This window comes from Chenopodium quinoa, unplaced genomic scaffold (assembly GCF_001683475.1).
Source record: "Chenopodium quinoa cultivar QQ74 unplaced genomic scaffold, ASM168347v1, whole genome shotgun sequence".
NCBI lineage: Eukaryota > Viridiplantae > Streptophyta > Magnoliopsida > Caryophyllales > Amaranthaceae > Chenopodium > Chenopodium quinoa.
The window spans coordinates 4,228,511-4,251,866 of NW_018743199.1; the positions used below are offsets into that span (position 1 = coordinate 4,228,511).

Sequence of the window (23,356 nt, forward strand, 5' to 3'; positions counted from 1 at the left end):
GACCATAGTTGATCACTTCTACCTGAATGGGTCAAGTTACCAAAGAAAATTCTTTTTTAATTGCATGTTGACATGTTGTGTTGTTGGGGGGTAAAAGTTATAGTAAAAAAGGTAGATGAAGCCTTCCCAACAAACAAGTAGTGTATCTTTATTCTTTAAGCCTAGAGCAGTGAGTAAAGACTAGACTAGTACATTGGTTTTAACCAACACACCACACCACACCACACTCCCAATAAAATATACACACCACACCAACTGCTTATTTAAACCCCAACACTTCCTCTCTTTCTCTCTCATATCAACCCACAGATTTAGAGAGAGAATTAAAACTCTTTCATAAATTTATTAAAAATACAACAACAAACTACAAACAACCCATTTCATTTTTAGGAGGGAAAAAACTAAAACTAAACTAAAATCTCCTGCAACAACTCACTATTTACTCACTCTACTCTACTCTGTTTACTGCCACTCTACTACCATACTCTGCTTCACCCAACCAACAAGAAAAGAAAATACTCTGATTTTAGAGAGAGAAAGTGAACCTCCTAACAAATTTGGAGAGAGAAACTGTGCAAAATAACTATTTCCCAGAAATACCCATCTTCAAGTTTGACCTAAATTTATTTCTACACTTGAAAATTCTACTTCCATTTTTTGAATTTTTTTTAGAGAGAGAAATTTATAGAAAGAGAGAGAAAGAAAATATGTTTGCTGCTGAGAATGGGTTGAAAGGAGATCCAAGGCTTCAAGCTATTTCTGAAGCCATTAGGGTTGTTCCTCATTTTCCTAAACCAGGTTTTTTTTTTTACTTTTTATTTTTTTATTATTTGTTTTCTCTTCTTTTTTATTTTGATTATTTTATGAAATTTCTGGGTTTTTAATTTAATTTTCTGGGTAATCAGTACAGTAAAATATAATTAATTATTTAAATGGTGGTTGAATTTGTTAGGTATAATGTTCCAAGATATAACAACATTATTATTGGACCCAGAAGCCTTCAAACATACTATTGATATATTTGTTGACAGATACAGAGACATGAATATCTCTGTTGTTGCTGGTATTTTCTCTCTCTTCTTTTTTATTTATTATTTTTGGCTCTTTATATTCTCATGTATGAGAATTTTCATTTTTTTTTTCCCTTTTGATTTTATTTCATGTAATTTTCATTTTTACTACAGTATTTATTAAGTGTTTTTGTGTCAATATATTTTTTTAATTTTTTTTTGTTGAATTTTCTATTGAAATTTGTAAAATTTTGATGATAATTTGTCCAAATTTAGATGTTTTATTTCCCTATTTATTTATTTGTATCATGTGTCTTTTAAATTTGTGTTTTTAATTTACGAAAAATGTTTGGTCGATCCTAAGGGTTACACTAAAAGGGCAAGGCAGGGCATGCATATACTGTTATGGTGTATATTGTACGGAAAATGTTTGGTCGGTCCTAAGAGTTACTAACGTTTGTGAGAGACAATACCACACAGATTAATCACAATGTGAGGGTCGCTAACCTTTAGGGTCAATGCGTCATTGACCATTTGTTTATTTACATGCAATTTTTAGTACAAGGAATTAGCTTTACCTTCAATGGTTATCCTTAACATATTAATGTCTCTAAAATTTAATCCTTAACAATGAATAATGCCAACTCATGTTATCTACCAACACTGATGTGTCATTTTATTATTGATTGGGACCGCAATTATAGTGGTTTTAGGTAATCCTTAATCTCCTTTTTAGACAATTTTTAATGCATTTTTAACAAAAGAGGTGAATAAAAGTGACTAAAGTATCCAATTTTATATGTATTAATCAGGATTATGAATCCGAGTTAGTAATTTAATCACTGTTTTTATCAAAAGAATATAATTAGTCCATTTAATTATTACAAGGGAAGCTGTTTTTTCTTCTTGTTGATATATTTTAATGCTTGCCCTTATCATTTAAGTATTACCAATGATTAGTTTTTGAATGGATGACTACATAAGCATACTCCACCCATTTACAAATTAATCTAAGATAAAAGATACATTGATACATAAATGAGATTTAATTCCCATCGTACAAGAAACATATATGTTGTTGTAATTGTAATAATATTTGATTGTTACGTCGTAATAATAATTTATATTTGTTACGGAGTATTATGGAGTTGAGGAAGTATATACTCGACGTCTTGTTGTATCTCAAGATGTGACATTATAAGTAGATTTGAAGTCTCCCTGTGGCCTACTCCGGTCATATTAGTTCCCCACCCCCTCTTCTTCTTTTATGGCTTTGCCGTGGATCAAACAGAAAACAACAAAGTTTTGATAATTAGTTATAGTCCTTTTTAACGTTTATGTTATGGGTCCATATGTGAGACACCAAACCTCAATTCATCCTTGGAACTTTTTCATTGTTAGGGCACAATGCTTTTCTTTTCTATTTAATTTTCCTTAAAGAGGCCAAGACATCATGGGTTACATACTAACTGCCTCTATTAGGACTCTTGTACTGTGAGGGGCTACAGAACGATGTTTGAGTCTGCATGTTCTTGTTCTTTTTTCGTGTCTTGTTTACTGTTTTGAGGTTAAAGACCGTGTATGGTGTGAAACATATTTCCCGAAAGTGAATAATGGCCATTCCAAGCGTGGCTTGGTGTATTTATGTTCGTTTGGTGTGTAAGTCATGGACTTCTAAGGCTCTAAGTGTGTAGAGATGTTTAGCATGGCTTTTGTACATGTTAATGGTGAATTTCAATTCCTTATGTATTGTATACGTCTTAGTTGGAAGTTGACCTATAATCCCAAGTGGAGAATTTTTGTTATATTGTGGTGTTTGCTTTTCATCAATATCTTTCTTGGGCTTGTTTTGCTAGGCGTGGGTATATGAACAAGTGTTGGACAATTCTGTTCCTAGGTCGGATTGTTAAGGATCCAACACAACTACTTGAGCTGATTAGAGGTTTTAACTAGTCGTTTCTTGAAAGTTGTGTTTTTTTTTTAGTAATAGAAAATTGTGCTCTTATGAGATCAAATATCGATCTTAAGAACATAGGTTGCCATAAAATGTGATAACTAGCACGAGTATCATTTGTCTCACTACAATATGTGATTGTGCATTTCAAGTTTTCATAGTTTTATCATGGACAATGCAGGAGTAAAAAGCTTAATTCATGTATATAAATTCGTTATTTGTAGGGGTTGAAGCAAGAGGATTTATGTTTGGTCCACCAATTGCTTTAGCTATTGGAGCAAAGTTTGTACCATTGCGTAAACCAAGAAAACTACCTGGTATGTTCATTTCAGTTGGTGATTGATCACAATACAAATTTCTTAAGCCTTCGCTATTCCTCTGTAGAGATCCTAAATTTCGGCCACAAGTGAGCAAGAAACTTATTTTCTCTGATAGAATTTTTTCCGATATGTGCTTGACAGGGGAAGTGATTTCAGAATCATATGAGCTAGAGTACGGAACTGACTGTTTGGAGATGCATGTTGGAGCTGTTCAACCTGGTGAGCGTGCATTGATAATTGATGATCTAGTTGCTACCGGTGGTACACTTTGTGCAGCAATTGGACTTCTTGGTAAGTTCGTAATCTTTTAATAAATTCAGGTTCACTCTTCATTATTTTGCATCAATCTTTGTATTTCTGCCCATTTGATTGAGGCCATGCTTAATTGCTAAGCTCTATACTTGTTTGTTTATTAATAGAACGGGTTGGCGCTGAAGTAGTTGAATGTGCCTGTGTAATTGGATTGCCTGAAGTCAAGGTAATTGCTTTAAAAGTTTCCTACTGTTTTTTTTTTTTTTTTTTTTCCTGAAAAGAGCTCATCTTCAGTTATTATTTACTAGACCAACCAACCTGATAGAATATGTAGGTAACCATAGATTGATTTTGTGAACACTATAATAAGTATTTAGGATTGCAAGGTTGATTTACATCTTCTTGTACAACAAATAACGGAAACTCGGCTACCCCCCTCCCCCCTCTCTGACTTCTGATTCCCCAGGACTGTTGAGTTAGACAAATAACTGGTAGATTGTGCTCAGAACTTGATGAGATAGTCACCTTGAACAAGTATACGAGGTCTGATACCTCTTTGCATTTCAGATCTAATTTTGACTAAATGTATGTTGCAGGAGAAGTTCAAGCTTAGAGGAACTCCACTTTATGTTCTTGTTGAGCCACGCCAGCTAGAAGACTGCCGTTTAAGGTAAAAAAGCATAAATACGCATTGATTTTACTTGTTTACTTCCAAAGATTTTATTCACAACTGGCAAAAGTTGCATAAGAATTTCATGTTGATCATTGTAGGTCGAAAATGGATATGCGGAGAGAGGCTGATGAATTTGCTTTAACAAGTTGAAAATCTGCAAGGAGATTTTGAAACAGAGCTTTGATCTCCTTCATCTCATGCAGTTTGATGGTAAACAGCGGCTGATTGAGTGCTATTGAAGGTTGAAGGGAATGAAAACTAGGATGGAACGCACTGATGTTTATTATTTGTATCGAGGATTGTAATCTTACCCTTCATTGCTATCTAGACGACCAAACTCAAGTTGGATATATATACCGTATTCAACAGAATGTTTGTATCCTCTTCCAACTTAAAATGTTTGTGCTCTGTAATATGTTGTTTCTGTTTGAACCCTGGTGCTAAGGTCATGATTTGAATGCCAAATTTCGAATTCTTGGCCAAGATAATCATGTTGATTGATTTTTTATTATAAGCAGCAGGTCCGAATACATTTTCAATCCCCTGGATACACTTTACTGGTTATATAGATTTCATATTGAGTATGACAATTGATAAATACTTGGTCGGCCTTATATAAGCCTTCGGGGAGAAGAGTATGATCATATACAAATTTAGCGGGGTTCAAACCTAAAACCGATAGGTAATGAGTAGAGTAGCCTACTTGACTTATAGCTCTAGTCTTGTACGTTTAATGTTCGCTTTAAGGCTTTGGTTGTTCCAACACAAAATTTTGGGTCCAGAGCATTTGAGACAAGTTATTAATGTATTATACGGTTATACCCAAGAGTCTTGAACAGTTGAGATCATTCAAAGAATAGCCCTTCCTGTGAATATATGCTAATAATGTAACAAAATTGATTCTCAAGATACGATCATTACCTTTGCCTAAACCTGAGAGACTAGCACTCAGTCAAATATGGCTTGGGTCAACTGATGACAAAGCAAACCCGAATCATAAGAAGCTGAGAGCCCTCAAGTTCCAAGGAGTTAATCTCACAATACTACATGGGTTGCATAATTGCACAAACAAGCTTGCTGCGAGTTAAGGCTCTGACAACTTAAACAATTGATGCTTCATAATGAGTAGTAACAAATATTACTGAAGTATGGAATGATGCAAGATTTCCCGAAGTAATTGAATATTTATTCAGCAAGCGCTGCTTAAATTGTACACACCAATGATGTCAATAGAAAAAGTTAATATAACTTCAGGATTTTCTCAATGAAATTGTCATTCATAATTACGACAAAAATGTGCTAAACACTAAAATGAGAGATAATACAACATTATTAGTATTCACATAGAATTGCTTCCTAAAGTCGTGTATTTCATATACCACAGGAAAAATTACAAGGCCATAGGTTAAATCAAGCAATAATCCAAGAAAATTGCTCATGCTACACAGAAGGGAGAGTAAAAATTACATCTGTACTTACGGTTTCATGTTTCAAAAAGCTGTTTCAAAACAGTTTTAGTTAAGCCTTGATTACCATTTTCATTGGTAGAACTATCTGATTGGAGAGCAGTACGAATAAAAAAGTTCATCTGCTTTCTCAGCTTAGCGTTGTCAGAAAATATATCTCTCAACACAGCCCTCAACTCATGATCCAATGCCTTCAAATCTTCGCTATTTGAAAGCATGTCAGTGGCGGGAGCCAATAGTTGAGACTGAAACATATTGACACAAATTGGTCAAAGGGAGCATCCATATAAACAAAAGCCAAGAACATATCATAGGGCATGTTTGCAGATGTACTGTTTGAAGATCTAGAAAAAAATATTACATATATATTTCTCCAACCAGAAATAACAGAAATAAAGTGACACTTAAAGCAGCATATACCTCTGCCAAGAGAAGATCAATTTGCTGGTCAGAATCTGCAAGGAGATCTAAAACATCTGATACTGAGGATGAATCAACTGCAAAATTATCATCTGCAATTTTGATATTACACTCCAGAAGCCGAGTCTGAAGGGTTTGGGAATTATGCAACAGCTTTCTTCTTGCAGCCAAAGCAAGTTTATTTCTCTCCAATTCTTGCTGTAAGAGTTGCTGAGAAAATATGACAAGTATGAGCAAAGGTAAAGAGGAAGAAAGAAGATTCTTTAGCATCAGTGGAGATGTAAAGGCAAAGTCATGCATTAATTTTGCACACTACGATTTTCCAGACACAAAAGATCGCCTAACCTCAATAAATTTAACTAGATTGCTGAAAAAATAAAAATAGAAAAGAAGATGAAATAAAGAAGATGGCACAGAAACAGGGACATAACCAGACCATGGGTGTAAGATTAGCGACTGCTGGCAAGTGCTAAAAGTAAAAGCCAATATAGGTGAGTAAGGAGACCATCATAGATTCATAGGTAACAGCTGGCTAAGAAGACATGGTGATGATTAGCAACAGATGGGTAAGCTTAAAGTTTCAAAAACAATATAGATCACTATCTATATACATATCTGACACCAAGGCTGACACAACTGATTTTCCATATTGTGCCCAAGGTTAAAGTACATAATGCCAGGAATAACTGAGAATACGTTTCTACTTAAAAAAGGGCGCAATGATCATGCACCATTATAAACAAGCAGCCATGAGCCTTGACCAAAACTAGTTGAGAAATCACAAATATACTCTTATTGTTCTCCATTTAACCAGCAATCTTAGTATCCTTCAACATACCAAATTTTACCACAACTCACCAAGATCTTACTGACATCCTGAAGACACTGCATCTCCATAACTACTTGGTTTGCACATATATCCTTAACCAAGACAGGCACACCCACTTAGGAAAAAAAAGAATTGATAATACAAAAAATTCACACCCTCACCCCTACCCCCAACAAAAAATTAAATAAATTTTCTTTCGCCAACTTCAATACACGAGAAAGCAACACTTTTAACAGAAAACAAAAGCCAAAATACCTACCTCCACTTCAATTTTCTCCTGTACTGATTCATCGTGTTTTTGCTTTAGATCAACTTGAGATCTTCTCAAAGATTTAACCTCCTTAACAAGCAGCTTAATATCCGATTTAGATTTCACCTCTAATTCTTCATGTTGCTTTGACAAGATATTAAGCTGGTCTTTTGTAGCTTCCAACTCCCGCAACAATTCATCCTTCTCTGGAAAAGCATCTGACCTCATGGAGTCTGCTGGCAACTTAGCATCCTGGAGATTTTTCGAGACAGTTACACAATATTGTAAAGAAGTACGATAAGTATAAACATGGAAAATTAAAAAGCAACTGGATAGAAATGAACCTTTTGAGATTTTAACTGGAGCTCAAATTCTAATGACTTCTGCCGTAGTTCCTCCATATCCCACTGCATTTTTGTAACCCTTTCTTTTTCAAGTGACAATGCCTGCTGGAGGTTTTCTCTACTCTTCTCTTTAGTAGTTTCAAGTTCAACTTCCAAATCCTTGACCTGGAAAAGAGGAAACACATGAGACTGTGACCAACAAACAACCTTACAAGGAAATGAAAGATATAATGAGTTAACATGCTATTTGCAATGATAACAAAATCGTGATTACCTTGGTAGTAAGGTATTCCTTGACAGCAACTTCTTGATTCAATCTTGTGATAAGATCCTCCATATCAGTTTTCGCAGTTACTAATCTGCGCTGCATGATCATAAGAATTCTATCTAATTTAGGCTGCTGATCTCTTGGTAGAACTATATCTCCAACACTATATTGCAGTTCTGAATTGCTAGGACTCCCCATGGTCCTAGAAGCTTCAGCTCCACTGGGGAGGTCAAGAGATGCATCCCCGAATAAGTTAGGAGTCCATGAATTTGACATTTCACCGCCTCTATACGAACTCAAGTCACTCCCTATACTCTCATTCGAAGGCTTCCGTACATGGTTGACCGCCTTGATAGGCTCTGCCCCAAATGAACTTCCTGCCCTATCAAGAGCTAAACTGACAGATTTCGAAGCACTCCCATTATCTGCAATGAGTCTACTTTGCACCTTATGCTTTTTGAAACTTTCCAATTGATCCAAAATACTTTCTCCCATCAACAACCCTTCGTCAATATTAGACATGCTGTACTTGGTTATCTTTTCCATTGGATTTGTCAGATCTTCATCCAATGTCAATTCTTCTAGACCGACTTCAGAAACATCATCCCTTCCAAAACTAGGACTTCCAAGTTCAGAAGTTTCATAAGCAGTGTCACTACCATAATCTGATGCGATTGATGAACTGCCAGCAAGAGCAGCTAAGCTTAAACTTGAATGGTTTTGATCTGAAGATATACTGCTAGTTGTAGAAGGATTTGCTTCAGAAGGCTGCTGACTTTCTTGAAATGCTAGAAATAAAAGGAGAAAATAAATAAAATAATGAAATTTAAAACAACAAGGATTGAGACAATAGATAAATGTAAAGCTGTCAAAAGTTGTCCGACCCGAAATACAGACTCAAACCCGATTATTAACCGACCCATCTGAACCAGAAAAAATGGTGACCCAAACCCGACCTGAAACCAACCCTAGACCTGAGTTGACCCGAGTATATGAGACCCGAACCCGAACATGAACTCTCCTGGAGATGACCCGACCCGAATGTAACCCGTAAATTATTGACCTGAACCGAACCCGACTTGAACCGAAATTGACCCAAACCCGTTTTAACTCGTCAAAACCCGAATTTAACCCGACTTGTTACTAACCTTACCTGATTTCAAACCGACCCGAATTTAACCCGACCTTTTACAAACCCGACCTGAAATCAACCCGACTTGTTATTGACCTGACCCAAATTCAACCCGACTTGTTATTGACCCGACCCAAATTTTACCTGACTTATTACTAAACCGACCCAAATATTCAACCTGATATGTTACTAACCCGACTCGAAATAAACACGACTTGTTATTGACCCAACCTAAATTGTTCCTCACCCGATTTCAAATCACCTTAAATGCAATTTATACCACCTTATTATTGTTGATCAAAGCATTTTGTCTAGGGAGACCAAGTCGGTCCACGCCAGCAAAAGAAAGGAGCATCATCCTCAAATTTAAGAATTAAATATAGTATATATTTGTTGTATGGTCAAAGGAGATAATTATCTTCCTAAATTATTTACTATAGTTCCCTTGTATATTGTCATAGATATTATAGTCAAAGGAAATAATTAGCTTGAAAAAAATAATGATTATCTATTTATAGTTAGTGGAACATAACCCGATAATGACCTGATTGTAACCTACAAATTATTGACTTGAACATAACCCGACTTGAATCCGAGAATGACCCGACTTGGAAATGACCTAACTTGATTATAATCCGCAAATTATTGAATTGAACTGAGCCCGACTCAAACCCGAAAATAACCTGACCAGATACTAACCCGAAAATTATTGACTTGAACTGAAACAGACTCGAACCCGAGAATTACCCTAACCCGTTTTAACCCGTCAAAACCATAATTAAACCCGACGGATTGTTCACCCGACCCGAATGTGACCCGACCTGTTATTAACATGTCCTAAACCCGACCCGCATAGATTATAAAATTAATCCTAATTGACCTGACCCAAGTTGACCCGACCCACTCTTACCTAACTCAAATCCGACCCGTTTACCCGAATTGAATACTCTACCCAAAACCTCCAAAATTTCTCAAAAACCGTGGATATTAGCCTTCAATTTTAAATTTTTTTTTAATTATTTTCACCTAGAAATAAAAAATTGCCGAAATGTTTACCATGGTCCCTAATACTCTCCGGGAGTCTAATTGGCTGGATGGAACCATCCAATTTGCCTTTAAACGACCAATTTATCGGTTTACAACTTGCACTGATTTCATTAACTCAAGCTAATCACGAACATTTATGACAACATATAATGATCATATATGGTTCCAACCGGCATTATATGACCCCGAGATGTATCCCCTAAAATCTCAATGCTTTTCGACACCAGGCACTGAAACATTCGAAATTTCACAAAAAGCGTGGATATTAGCCTTCAATTTTGGAATTTTTTGACTTTTTTTCCCCGATATAAAAATTGCCGAAAAGTTTACCATGACCCCTAATACCCTCCGGCAGTCTAATTGGGTGGGTGGAACCATCATATTTGCCTTTAAACAGTCAATTTACCGATTTACAACTTGTGCCGATTTCATTAACTCAAGCCTACCATGAACATTTATGACAATATATAATGATCATATATGGTTCCAAACGGCATTTTATGACCCTGAGATGAATCCCCTATAATATAAAGACTTTTCAACACTGGCCTCGAACCTCTAAAATTTCTCAAAAAGTGTGGATTAATTTAATTTTGGAATTTTTTTAACTTTTTTTGGCCTAAAAATAAAAATTACCGAAATGTTTACCATAATCCCTAATATTCTCCGGAAGTCCAATTGGGTGGGTGGAACCATCCAATTTTCCTTTAAACGACCAATTTACTGGTTTACAACTTGCACCGATTTCATTAACTCAAGCTAACCACGAACATTTATGACAACATATAATGATCATATATGGTTCCAACCGGCATTATATGACCCCGAGATGTATCCCCTAAAATCTCAATGCTTTTCGACACCGGGCACTGAAACATTCGAAATTTCACAAAAAGCGTGGATATTAGCCTTCAATTTTGGAATTTTTTGACTTTTTTTCCCCGATATAAAAATTGCCGAAAAGTTTACCATGACCCCTAATACCCTCCGGCAGTCTAATTGGGTGGGTGGAACCATCATATTTGCCTTTAAACAATCAATTTACCGATTTACAACTTGTGCCGATTTCATTAACTCAAACCTACCATGAACATTTATGACAATATATAATGATCATATATGGTTCCAAACGGCATTTTATGACCCTGAGATGAATCCCCTATAATATAAAGACTTTTCAACACTGGCCTCGAACCTCTAAAATTTCTCAAAAAGTGTGGATTAATTTAATTTTGGAATTTTTTTAACTTTTTTTGGCCTAAAAATAAAAATTATCGAAATGTTTACCATAATCCCTAATATTCTCCGGAAGTCCAATTGGGTGGGTGGAACCATCCAATTTTCCTTAAAAGACCAATTTACTGGTTTACAACTTGCACCGATTTCATTAACTCAAGCTAACCACGAACATTTATGACAACATATAATGATCATATATGGTTCCAACCGACATTATATGACCCCGAGATGTATCCCTTAAAATCTCAATGCTTTTCGACACCGGGCCCTTAAACATTCGAAATTTCTCAAAAAGCGTGGATATTAGCTTTCAATTTTGGAAATTTTTGACTTTTTTTCCCCCGGATATAAAAATTGCCGAAAAGTTTACCATGACCCCTAATACCCTCCGGCAGTCCAATTGGGTGGGTGGAACCATCATATTTGCCTTTAAACAGCCAATTTACCGATTTACAACTTGTGCCGATTTCATTAACTCAAGGCTACCACAAACATTTATGACAATATATAATGATCATATATGATTCTAAACGGCAATTTATGGCCCCGAGATGAATCCCCTATAATATAAAGACTTTTCAACACTGGGCCCCGAACCTCTAAAATTTCTCAAAAAGCGTGAATATTAACCTTCAATTTTGGAAAATTTTTAACTTTTTTTCGCCCAAAAATAAAAATCACCCAAATGTTTACCATGATCCCTAATATTCTCCGGGACTCCAATTGGGTGGGTGGAACCATCCAATTTTCCTTTAAACAAACAATTTATCGATTTACAACTTGCACCGATTTAATTAACTCAAGCCTACCATGAACATTTATGACGACAAATAATGATCATATATGGTTCCAAACGGCATTGTATGCCCTTGAGATATTTTGGACACTAAACCATGAAACCTCTAAAATTTCTCAAAAACCGTGGATATTAGCCTTCAATTTGGATTTTCTTAACTTTTTTTCGCTTGAAAATGAAAATTGCCGAAATGTTTACCATGGTCTCTAATACCCTCCGATAGCCAAATTGGGTGGGTGGAAAAATCCAATTTGTCTTTAAACGACCAATTTACTAGTTTACAACTGATTTCATTAACTCAAGCCTACCATGAATATTGATGACAACAAATTATGATCATATATGGTTCCAAACGACATTGTATGACCCCGAGATATATCTCCTAGAATTTCAACACTTTTCGACACCGAGCTCTGAAACCTAAAAAAATTCTCAAACAGCATGGATAGTAGCCCTTAATTTTGGAATTATTTGAATTTTTTTCACCTGGAAATAAATATCTACGAAATGTTTAGCATGGTCCTTAATACCCTCTGGGAGTCCAATTAGTTGGGTCTAACCATCAAATTTTCCTTTAAATGGCCAATTTACTGGTTTACAACTTGCACTGATTTTATTAACTTAAGCCTACCACGAAAATTTATGACAACATATAATGGTCATTTATGGTTTCAATCAGCATTATATGACTTCGAGATGTATCTTCTAAAATCTCATTTCTTTTCGACACCGGGTCCCGAAACCTTCTAAATTTCGCAAAAAATGTGGATATTAACCTTCAATTTCGGAATTTTTTTACATTTTTCGCCCGAAATTAAAAATTGCTGAAATATTTACCATATTCCCTAATACCTTCTGATAGTCCAATTGGACGGGTGGAATCATCCAATTTGCCTTTAAACGACAAATTTACCGGTTTACAACTTGCACCGATTTCATTAATTTAAGCCTACCATGAACATTTATGACAACAAATAATGATCACATATGGTTCCAAATGGCATTATATGACCTCGAAAATAAAAAATGTCGAAATGTTTACCATGGTCCCTAATACCCTCCAGGAGTCCAATTAGGTGAGAAGAATCATCCAATTTTTCTTTAAACGAACAATTACCGATTTATAACTTGCATCGATTTCATTAACTCAAGCCTACCATGAACATTTATGGCAACAAATAATGATCACATACGGTTCCAAACGACATTGTATGACCCCAAGATATATCCCCTAGAAATTCAAAATTTATCTGAGCCCCCAAACCTCTAAAATTTCTCAAAAGCGTGGATACTAGCCTTTAATTTTTGGATTTTTTGACTTTTTTTCACGTGAAAATAAAAATTGCCAAAATAATAACCATGGTGTCTAATACCCTTCGGTAGTCCAATTGGGTGGGTGGAAGCATCCAATTTACGGATTTACAACTTGCCTCGATTTCATTAATTCAAGTCTACCATGAACATTTATGACAACAAAAAATGATCGTATATGGTTCCTAACAGCATTATATGACCCCGAGATATATCTCCTAGAATTTCAAGACTATTCGACATCGAACCCCAAAACCTCTAAAATTTATCAAAAAGTTTGTATATTAGCCTTTAATTTTGGAATTTTTAAATTTTTTTGGCTCGAAAATAAAAATTGCAGAAAGTTTACCATGGTCCCTAATTCCCTTAGGAGTCCAATTCGGTGGTTGGAACCATTCAATTTTCCTTTAAACGACCAATTTACCGGTTTACAACTTGCACCGATTTCATTAACCCAAGCCTACCATGAACATTTATGACAACAAATATTGATCATATATGGTTCCAAACGGCATTGAGATATATCTCCTAGAATTTCAAGACTTTTTGACACCGAGCCCAAAAACTAAAAAATTTCTCAAATAGCGTGGATAGTAGTCTTTTATTTTGGAATTTTTGGATTTTTTTAACGTTTTTTTTCCTGAATATAAAAATTGCCGAAATGTTTACCATGGTCTCTAATACTCCCGGTAGTCAAATTAGACGGGTGGAAGAATCCAATTTGCCTTTAAACAACCAATTTACCGGTCTACAACTTGCACTGATTTCATTAACTCAAGCCTACCATGAACATTTATGACAACAAATAATGATCATATATAGTTCCAAACGGCATAGTATAATCCCGAGATATATCTCCTAGAATTTCAACACTTTTCGACACCGAGCCCAATTTCTCAAACAACGTGGATATTAGCCTTTAATTTTAGAGTTTTTTTAAATTTTTTCGCCTGGAAATAAAAATTGACGAAATGTTTATCATGGTTCTTAATACCCTCAAGGAATTCAATTGGTTTGGTGGAACCATCAAATTTGCCTTTGAATGACCAATTTACAGGTTTACAACTTGCACTGATTTCATTAACTTAATCCTACCACGAACATTTATGACAACATATAATGATCATTAATGGTTTCAATCACCATTATATGACCCCTAGATATAACTTCTAAAATCTCATTTCTTTTCGATACAAGGTCCCAAAACCGTCTAAATTTCTCAAAAAGCGTATATTAACCTTTAATTTCGGAATTTTTTTACTTTTTTCGCCCGGAACTAAAAATTGCCGAAATGTTTACCATAGTCCCTAATACCCTCTGGGAGTCCAATTGGGTGTGCGGAACCATCTAATTTGCCTTTAAATGACCAATTAACCGGTTTACACCTTGCACCGATTTCATTAACTTAAGCGTACCATGAACATTTATGACAACAAATAATGATCATATATGGTTCCAAACGACATTATATTATCATGAGATTTATCTCCTAGAATTTCAGGACTTTTCGACACCGAACCCCGAAACCTCAAAAATTTCTTAAAAAGCGTGGATATTAGCCTTTAATTTTGGAATTTTTTGACTTTTTTTCGTCCGGAAATAAAAAATGTCGAAATGTTTACCATGGTCCCTAATGCCCTCTGGGAGTCCAATTGGGTGGGTGGAACCATCCAATTTTCCTTTAAGCGAACAATTTACCAGTTTACAACTTGCACCGATTTCATTAACTCAAGCCTACCATGAACATTTATGACAACAAATAATGATCATATACGGTTCCAAACGACATTGTATAACCCCAAGATATATCCCCTAGAGTTTCAAGACTTATCAACACTGAGCCTCGAAACCTCTAAAATTTCTCAAAAAGCGTGGATATTAGTCTTCAATATTTGAATTTTTTTGACTTTTTTCGCCTGAAAATAAAAATTGCCGAAATAATTACCATGGTCTGTAATACCTTTCGGTAGTCCTATTAGGTGGGTGGAAGCATCCAATTTGTCGTTAAATGACCAATATACTGATTTACAACTTGCCTCGATTTCATTAATTTAGACATACCATGAACATTTATGACAACAAAAAATGTTCATATATGGTTCAAAACGGCATTATATGACCCCCGAGAAATCTCCTAGAATTTCAAGACTATTCGACACTGAACTCCGAAACCTCTAAAACTTTTTAAAAAGTGTGGATATAAGACTTTAATTTTGAAATTTTTTGACTTTTTATCGCCCGGAAATAAAAATTGCCGAAATGTTTACCATGGTCCCTAATACCCTCCGGGAGTCCAATTGGGTGGCTGGAACCATACAATTTGTCTTTAAATGACTAATTTACCGATTTACAACTTGCACCGATTTCATTAACTCGAGTCTACCATGAACATTTATGACAACAAATAATTATCATATTTGGTTCCAAATGGCATTGTCTGACCCCGAGATGTATCCCCTAGAATTACAAGACTTTTCGACACTGAACCATGAAACCTGTAAAATTTCTCAAAAAACGTGGCTATTAAACTTCAATTTTTGGATTTTTCTACTTTTTTTCGCTTGAAAATAAAAATTACCGAAATTTTACCATGATCTCTTATACCCTCCGATAGTCAAATTGGGTGGGTGGAGGCATCCATTTCGCCTTTAATCGACCAATTTACTGGTTTACAAATTGCACCGATTTCATTAACTCTAGCCTACCATGAACATTTATGACAACAAATAATGATCATATATGGTTCCAAACGGCATTGAGATATATCTCCTAGAATTTCAAGACTTTTTGACACCGAGCCCAAAAACTAAAAAATTTCTCAAATAGCGTGGATAATAGCCTTTTATTTTGGAATTTTTGGACTTTTTTTCGCCTGCAAATAAAAATTTCTAAAATTTTTACCATGATCCTTAATACCCTTCGGGAGTCTAATTGGTTGGGTGGAACCATCCAATTTGTCTTTAAACGACCAATTTACCGGTTTACAACTTGCATTGAGTTCATAAACTTAAGCCTACCACTAACATTTATGATAACATATAATGGTCATTTATGGTTTCAATCAGCATTATATGACTCCGAGATGTATCTTCTAAAATCTCATTTCTTTTTGACACCGAGCCCCGAAACCTTTTAAATTTCTCAAAAAGCGTAAATATTAACCTTCAATTTTGGAATTTTTTTACTTATTTCGCCCGGAATTAAAAATTGCCGAAATGTTTACTATGGACCCTAATATCCTCAGGCAGTCTAATTGAGTGGGTGGAACCATCCAATTTGCCTTTAAACGAACAATTTACCGGTTTACAACTTGCACCGATTTTATTAACTCAAGCTTACCAAGAACATTTATGACAACAAATAATAAACATATATAGTTCCAAACGACATTATATGACCTCGAGATGTATTCCCTGGAATTTCGAGACTTTTAGACACCGGGCCCCAAAGACTCCAAAATTTCTCAAAAAGATAGATATTAGCGTTTAATTTTTGAATTTTTTAAACTTTTTTTCACCGGGAAATAAAAATTGCCGAAATGTTTATCGTGGTCTCTATTACCCTCCGGGAGTCCAATGGGGTGGATGGAACCATCCAATTTTCATTTAAACGGCCAATTTACCGGTTTACAACTTGTATCGGTTTCATTTACTCAAGCTTACCACGAAAATTTATGACAGCATGTAATTGATTATATATGATTCCAAACGGCATTATATGACCTCGAGATGTATCCCATAAATTTTCGAAGCTTTTTCGACACCGGGCCTCGAAACCTTCGAAATTTCTCAAAAAGCGTGGATATTAGCCTTTTGGAATTTTTCGACTTTTTTCGCCCGGAAATGAAAATTGCGGAACTGTTTAGCATGATCCCTAATACCTTCCGGGAGTCCAATTGGGCGGGTGGAACCATCCAATTTGCCTTTAAACGACCAATTTACTGGTTTACAACTTGCACCGATTTCATTAATTCAAGCCTACCACGAACATTGATGACAACAAATAATGATCATAGAATTTCAAGACTTTTCGACCCCGAGATGACCCTAAGTTGTTTCCCATAGAATTTCAAGACTTTTCGACATCGGGCTCTGAAATCTCCAGAATTTCTCAAAAAACGTTGATATTAGCCTTCAATTTTGGAATTTTTTGACTTTTTTTTCGCCCGAAAATAAAAATTGCTGAAATGTTACCATGGTCCCTAATACCCTCCAGGAGTCCAATTGGGTGTGTGGAACCATCCAATTTGCTTTTAAACGGCCAATTTACCGGTTTACAACTTGCATCGATTTACAACGGCCAATTTAATTAACTTGCACCAAACCTGACTTGAACCGAAATTGACCCAAACCCATTTTAACCCGTCAAAACCCGAATTTAACCTAACTTGTTACTAACCTGACTTTAATTCAACCCAACCCGTTTCTAACTCGACCGGAATTTAACCTAACCTGTTATAAACTCGACCCAAAATCAACCCAACTTGTTATTGACTTGACCCAAATCCAACCCGAGTTGTTATTGACCTGACCATAATTTTACCAGACCTTTTACTTACCTGAACCAAAAATTCAACCCGATCTGTTACTAACCCGACACGAAATCAACACGACTTGTTATTGACTCGACCTAAATTCAACCCAAATTGTTCTTGACCCGATTTCAAATCACCTTAAATGCAATTAAAACGACCTTTTTATTATTGATCATAGCATTTTGTCTAGGAAGACAAAGTCATTCAAGGAAACAAAGGAAAGGAGCATCATCCTCAAATTTAAGAGTTAAATATAGTATATATTTGTTGTATGGTCAAAGGAGTTAATTATCTTCCTAAATTATAGACTACAGTTCTCTATTATATTGTCATATATATTATAGTCAAAGAAAATAATTTAATTAGCTTGATAAAAATGATAATTACCTATTTATAGTTAATTGAACCCGAATATGACCTAACTTGGAAATGACCCGACCTGATTGTAACCTTCAAATTATTGACTTGAACATAACCTGATTTGAATCCGAGAATGACCCGACTTGGAAATGACCCAAGCTGATTATAACCCGCAAATTATTGACTTGAACCGAACCCGACTTGAAAATGACCCGACCATACTATAATCCGCAAATTATTGACTTGAACCGAATCCGACTCAAACCCGAGAATGATCTGACCTGATTCTAACCCGCAAATTATTGACTTGAACCAAACCTGACTCGAATCCAAGAATTATCCTACCCCGTGAAAACCCGAATTAAATCCGACTTATTGTTCACCTGACCCAAATGTAACCCGATCCCATCCCGATAAGAAGTATGACCCGACTCAAGCATGACCCAACCCAAACCCGACCCGCATAGGTTATGGAATTAATTCGAATTGACCTGACCCGAGTTGACCTGACCCACTCTTACCCGACCCAAACCCGACCCGTTTACCCGAATTGACAGCTCTAGATAAATGTCATTAGTATCAGTCAAGATGTATGGTTATACCTCCCATCAAAATTAGAAGTAATTATATTATTCCAAATAACAGCTTTTTTTACAATAACAACGCTATAATACACGCCAATTTATGATAAAACATTACACGCCACATTATGATATGAGTATATGTTAAAAGAAACTTTGCAATACCAATGTATTCCCTCCGTTTTCTATAGTTCTTCCTGTGTTGATTGTTCATGTTGTCAATGCACATCTTTGACTATTAATAACAGATAAGTGGAATTACTATTCTTTCTTACATATTGGGAATAGTTTTGAAGATTCCTACAAATAGTGAATATTATATAGATTCCTACAAATTGTGAATATTATATAGATTCTAAACAAGAAGAACAAAATAAAATGAAGGGAGTGCATAAAACCAAATTTATTTGAATTTATTTGTGCAGGAGATGGGAGTAGAGAATATAAGACGTGCATATCAATAGAAATAGATAAAAGAAACAGGACACATAGTTTAGATATGTCTTAGCTGCAACGGAGAAAGGGGGCACATACATGATCTAGCAGCTGCTTCTAGTTCGAGAAAGGATGCCACAGGCATACACCTAGATATATCAATGTCTGAAAGAAGTTTTGATATCCACTCTTCCAAAGAGCACCTTCGCTGCAACCAAAAAGGAAAAACTTTGTTTCAGTTATTTGATGCCCACATAACAATCAATCATGGATCAATGTAATAAAAAATAATATAAGAAAACCTAATTTAATTTTATTTTTATATTGGCCTCGTTCTTTTGGGATTAAGGATTTAGTATTGTTGTATGCATGAAACAAGGTATTATAGCTAAAGCAGGTCATTAAAATAGTATTGCTATAGTTAGGCTCACCAATTTTAAGTTTCAGCCAAGAGTTTAAAAAAAGATGATTGCTCGGCTACTGTACTAACCTCTTCCAAGAGTGCTCTGCTCTTCATTCGCAAAAGACCTTTAGGGGGAGCAGATGGGAGACTTTTCTTAGGGAATGTCCTTTTAATCTGAATAAATAAAAAAGCAGACAGGATAAACAAACTAAGAATATTATCTCAGTAATCCTCAATTATTATGTGCTCAACTCTACTCTAAAATATCTTCAATCCCATCACATCAACTGATCAAACTGAAGACGGAAAGCTATTAAAAGTTTCGCTTACATCAGAAAATAACTTAAGAAAATCATTGAATCTTCTTAATACTCCCCGTGTAGAAGTAACTCCTGCTGGTGATTGAATACCCACCAAAACCCTGTAAAACTGTTGAAAGTAAAAAAGGTTAGATAGGGTCACCATTGCACATGGGCAACTAGGATAGATTCAAAAGTAAGATGCATATAGAAGATAAATTTGCTGAATATAAATCTACCACACCCCACTACACTGGTACCCTGAATGCCTCTCACTCAGCTCTTGCTTACCACAGGTATATGGGTGTCAAAACTACTTAGTGTTGCCCCCATTGTTTTCTGTGGGCCTATCTAGGTAACACTTTAATCGGACAGGCATGAGGGCAAGCTGTTTCAAAAACACATACCAGGCAGAAGACAAAAAAAAAAAAAAAAACTATAATACTTTATTAAACACCTTGGTGTTTGCTTATGAAGGTAAGAGCCACTAATCAAACTTCATTCAAATCAGGGAACACCAATTAACTTATCCTGGAAGTCACCAAGTCAGCCTCAAATGAGAAGACTTGCCTTTATTTCTCTTTTCTGACCATAATCATAACCAGTATTGGGTCAAAGCTGACAGAAGGCAGATATGAATCATACAAGATAAACAAAAAATTCCTCAAAAAAAAAAAAAAAAAAAAACCTTTTAGAACAATGTTGGGACTTGGGAGACATCATCTTTACTTTACTAATGTCTTATCCAACAGCTTCCTAAAACATTACTGATAATCTTTTTGTTCTCAAGCTGACATGATCAACATGGGCTTAAATTGACAACTAATGTGAGAAATTAGTTACACTAAATCAAGTTACATAATTTGGAACTGAACTGACTGTATTTAGGGCAGAGTTGCCCAACTACAAACACATGATTACAAAACTTATTGGCAGAATGAAAAACAACATCTAACCCTTGGCATAGATAAACATTGGAGAGACATTCAATTTCTGTACCACTACAGGATCTGAAGAACTTGATCTTGATTTTGGAAGCGCAACCCAAGAAGGAATTGTAACACAGTAGCTCCATCCAGAGCGAGGATCATGAGGCCATACAGTATCACGACCACCCTACATCAGTAAAATGTTTCTAGTTAGCAATATATACTCTAAAACAGCAATAACGAATCCTGAATGTCAAACTGACTAGGTATACAGTCAGCCAAATCAAGCTCCATATTTTACGTTTAAAGGTTGCAACTGGCAACAATAGAAAAGGGTAAATTTAACTATTGAAGAACCTAAGAACCTCCCAGTCACCAGAACAATGGACGATCCTGAATTGTGCAACTGAGCTCACAACTATACAAATAAAGCTAGAGAGAGAAACTAGGATAGAGTTCAGCAGTAACTCAAAGTGCCAAAATAAACTCCAAATAATTATCGAATTTTTTTATACAAACAACCCATGAATTTTAGAAAGATGGGAAAAACTTGTCATGAGAATATATGCCTTTACAATATGAGATACAGAGATGCCTATGTAAAGGAGGTTCACATGAAACACTACAATCTACCCACAAATCCTCCTACACAGTGAGAATGACACCAAGGAGGACTTATTCTCTTACCTTGAATAAATAATTTTCAGGTATTGTCAGTTCTGAAATTTTCTGTAAATGCTAGTAAGTGCAATTTACAACTTAATCACGTTCAGAACAAATAAGTTTAGGGATCGAAGTGAAAAAAATAACTGAACACGTTATGAACTGTGAAGTAGCTAAAAGTTACTATCTTCATTGATCTTTTACTGCATTTCATAGGTCATGTTCAAATTCATATGCAATTGCATAAGACAAACATTTTTGCATCATCTTAAATGTTCATCAATGAGTGCGAGTTGATTCAAATTTATCCTCGCATGATAACTTTAATCCTCTCTCCAGCTTTTCGGTGCAAAATCTTTTAATCACTCACCAGGTCCACCACCATACTCAAACTAAATCAACCATAATCCACCATACATATCCTACACCCTCCCAACTCCCCGATCCCTTCAAAAAGTGGTCATAAGTTAATCACACTAATCTCAAAACAAAGATATTCATTGATAATGACAAACAATGTGCCATTCCTCCAATATTCTCACTCACGCTGTTCTCAACTACTGCAATCAATCCTACTCACATTCAGTCGATCACACAAACTTCCATATCATTGGCAACAAGGATCATCATAAATTGAACATCGAAAACTCAGCCCCATCAATGCAGTCAATCACACAAGCTTCCATATCGAAACCTCATAGATCCAATTCAATCAAAGCTGTAATAATGCCACAAGATTGCGCAATTCAATAAGCTCACTTACCACATTAGTCAACAACCAACTAAAATAACATAAAATCACTCAAATTAACTCAAAATTAACAACATAAACAACAATTTCTGAACTTAAACATGCAAAATAACAAAAACCAAGAAAAGAGGAGAGAGAAAAAAGAGTACCCATTTCTTAGGAGGGGGACTCCAATCCATCCCCATAGGTAAAGGGGAGGTTCCATCATGGCGATGCTTGGGTGGACTCCTCCCCCTGTTCATCTCGATCACTTAATTTTACCCCCAAATTCAATTTCTGCAACAAAATCAATGAATTGGGTATCAAAATTTCAAACCCTTGTTAGGGTTTATGTAATTTGATCGGATCACTCCAATTGCAGCATATGATTTGAAAATTGAATTGGGTTTCTTCAAAAATCAATCTTAGTATATGATACAGTCTACAATTATTATATATCTGAGGTTTGAGGATTCGATTAACAATTCAATTAATAAAAAATAGAAAGATGATGAAGAAAGAGGAGAGAGAATTTAGAGTTTGCGTGGATTTGAGAGTGTAAAATGCAATGAGATTATACAAACAAGTAAACAACGCACCAAAAAGGAAAAGGGACAATTTTGCAATTTGCACCTAACCTTTGTTCTTTCAAACTTATTTCTCACGTTTGGCTTTGTTTTAGGTCATAGTGAGATTTTCATTTAGACTAGGACTCATACTTGGTCATGAAGTCCGGCTCTAGTTGAGGAATAGCCGAATAGGTCATAGGTGGTTTATAACACGAGCGTTCAAGATATAATGTGAATGGTAGTTAGTATAGTAAAACTATTACTCTTCAGATGTTAATGTATAGTTTTTTTTTTTTTCTCAATTTAAAAGCGAATACACAAAATTTGCATGTGAAAAGTGCTAGAGAGAAGTAAAGTGTGTCTCAGCATGTACACATATCAGAATTTGTACGATGGTTTAATAAACTGGACAACTCAGCTGATATAAAATAGTTTAGAGGCTAATGTTAGTTGGTATATTACCAATGAAAACTACCAAGTTGTGCTACATTATTATTGTCGATTTTTATTTTTGATTATAATTTGAAGGATATTTGATATAG

At 35.3% G+C, this 23,356-nt stretch overlaps 2 protein-coding genes across 3 annotated transcripts; one reads left to right on the forward strand and one right to left on the reverse strand.

Moving 5' to 3' along the window:
• Positions 1-255: 255 nt before the first annotated feature.
• On the forward strand, positions 256-4,748 carry LOC110733606 (adenine phosphoribosyltransferase 5-like). Its single transcript, XM_021913671.1, has 7 exons — positions 256-798; positions 953-1,063; positions 3,189-3,281; positions 3,426-3,575; positions 3,704-3,762; positions 4,133-4,206; positions 4,308-4,748. The coding sequence occupies exons 1-7, from the start codon at positions 708-710 to the stop codon at positions 4,357-4,359; spliced, it is 630 nt and encodes a 209-aa protein (XP_021769363.1). The 5' UTR covers positions 256-707; the 3' UTR covers positions 4,360-4,748.
• A 717-nt stretch (positions 4,749-5,465) lies between these two features.
• LOC110733607 (PX domain-containing protein EREL1-like) lies at positions 5,466-22,875 on the reverse strand. Of its 2 annotated transcripts, XM_021913672.1 has the most exons (10): positions 22,416-22,875; positions 20,923-21,039; positions 19,955-20,053; positions 19,712-19,798; positions 19,321-19,429; positions 7,793-8,574; positions 7,519-7,683; positions 7,184-7,426; positions 6,096-6,305; positions 5,466-5,920 (listed from the first exon to the last, which is right to left on the reverse strand). In XM_021913672.1, the coding sequence occupies exons 1-10, from the start codon at positions 22,506-22,508 to the stop codon at positions 5,693-5,695; spliced, it is 2,133 nt and encodes a 710-aa protein (XP_021769364.1). In that variant the 5' UTR covers positions 22,509-22,875; the 3' UTR covers positions 5,466-5,692. The 2 variants fall into 2 exon arrangements, with proteins under 2 accessions (XP_021769364.1, XP_021769365.1); XM_021913673.1 differs by lacking the exon at positions 22,416-22,875 and having other exon boundaries at positions 20,880-21,009.
• Between the last annotated feature and the right edge of the window lie 481 nt (positions 22,876-23,356).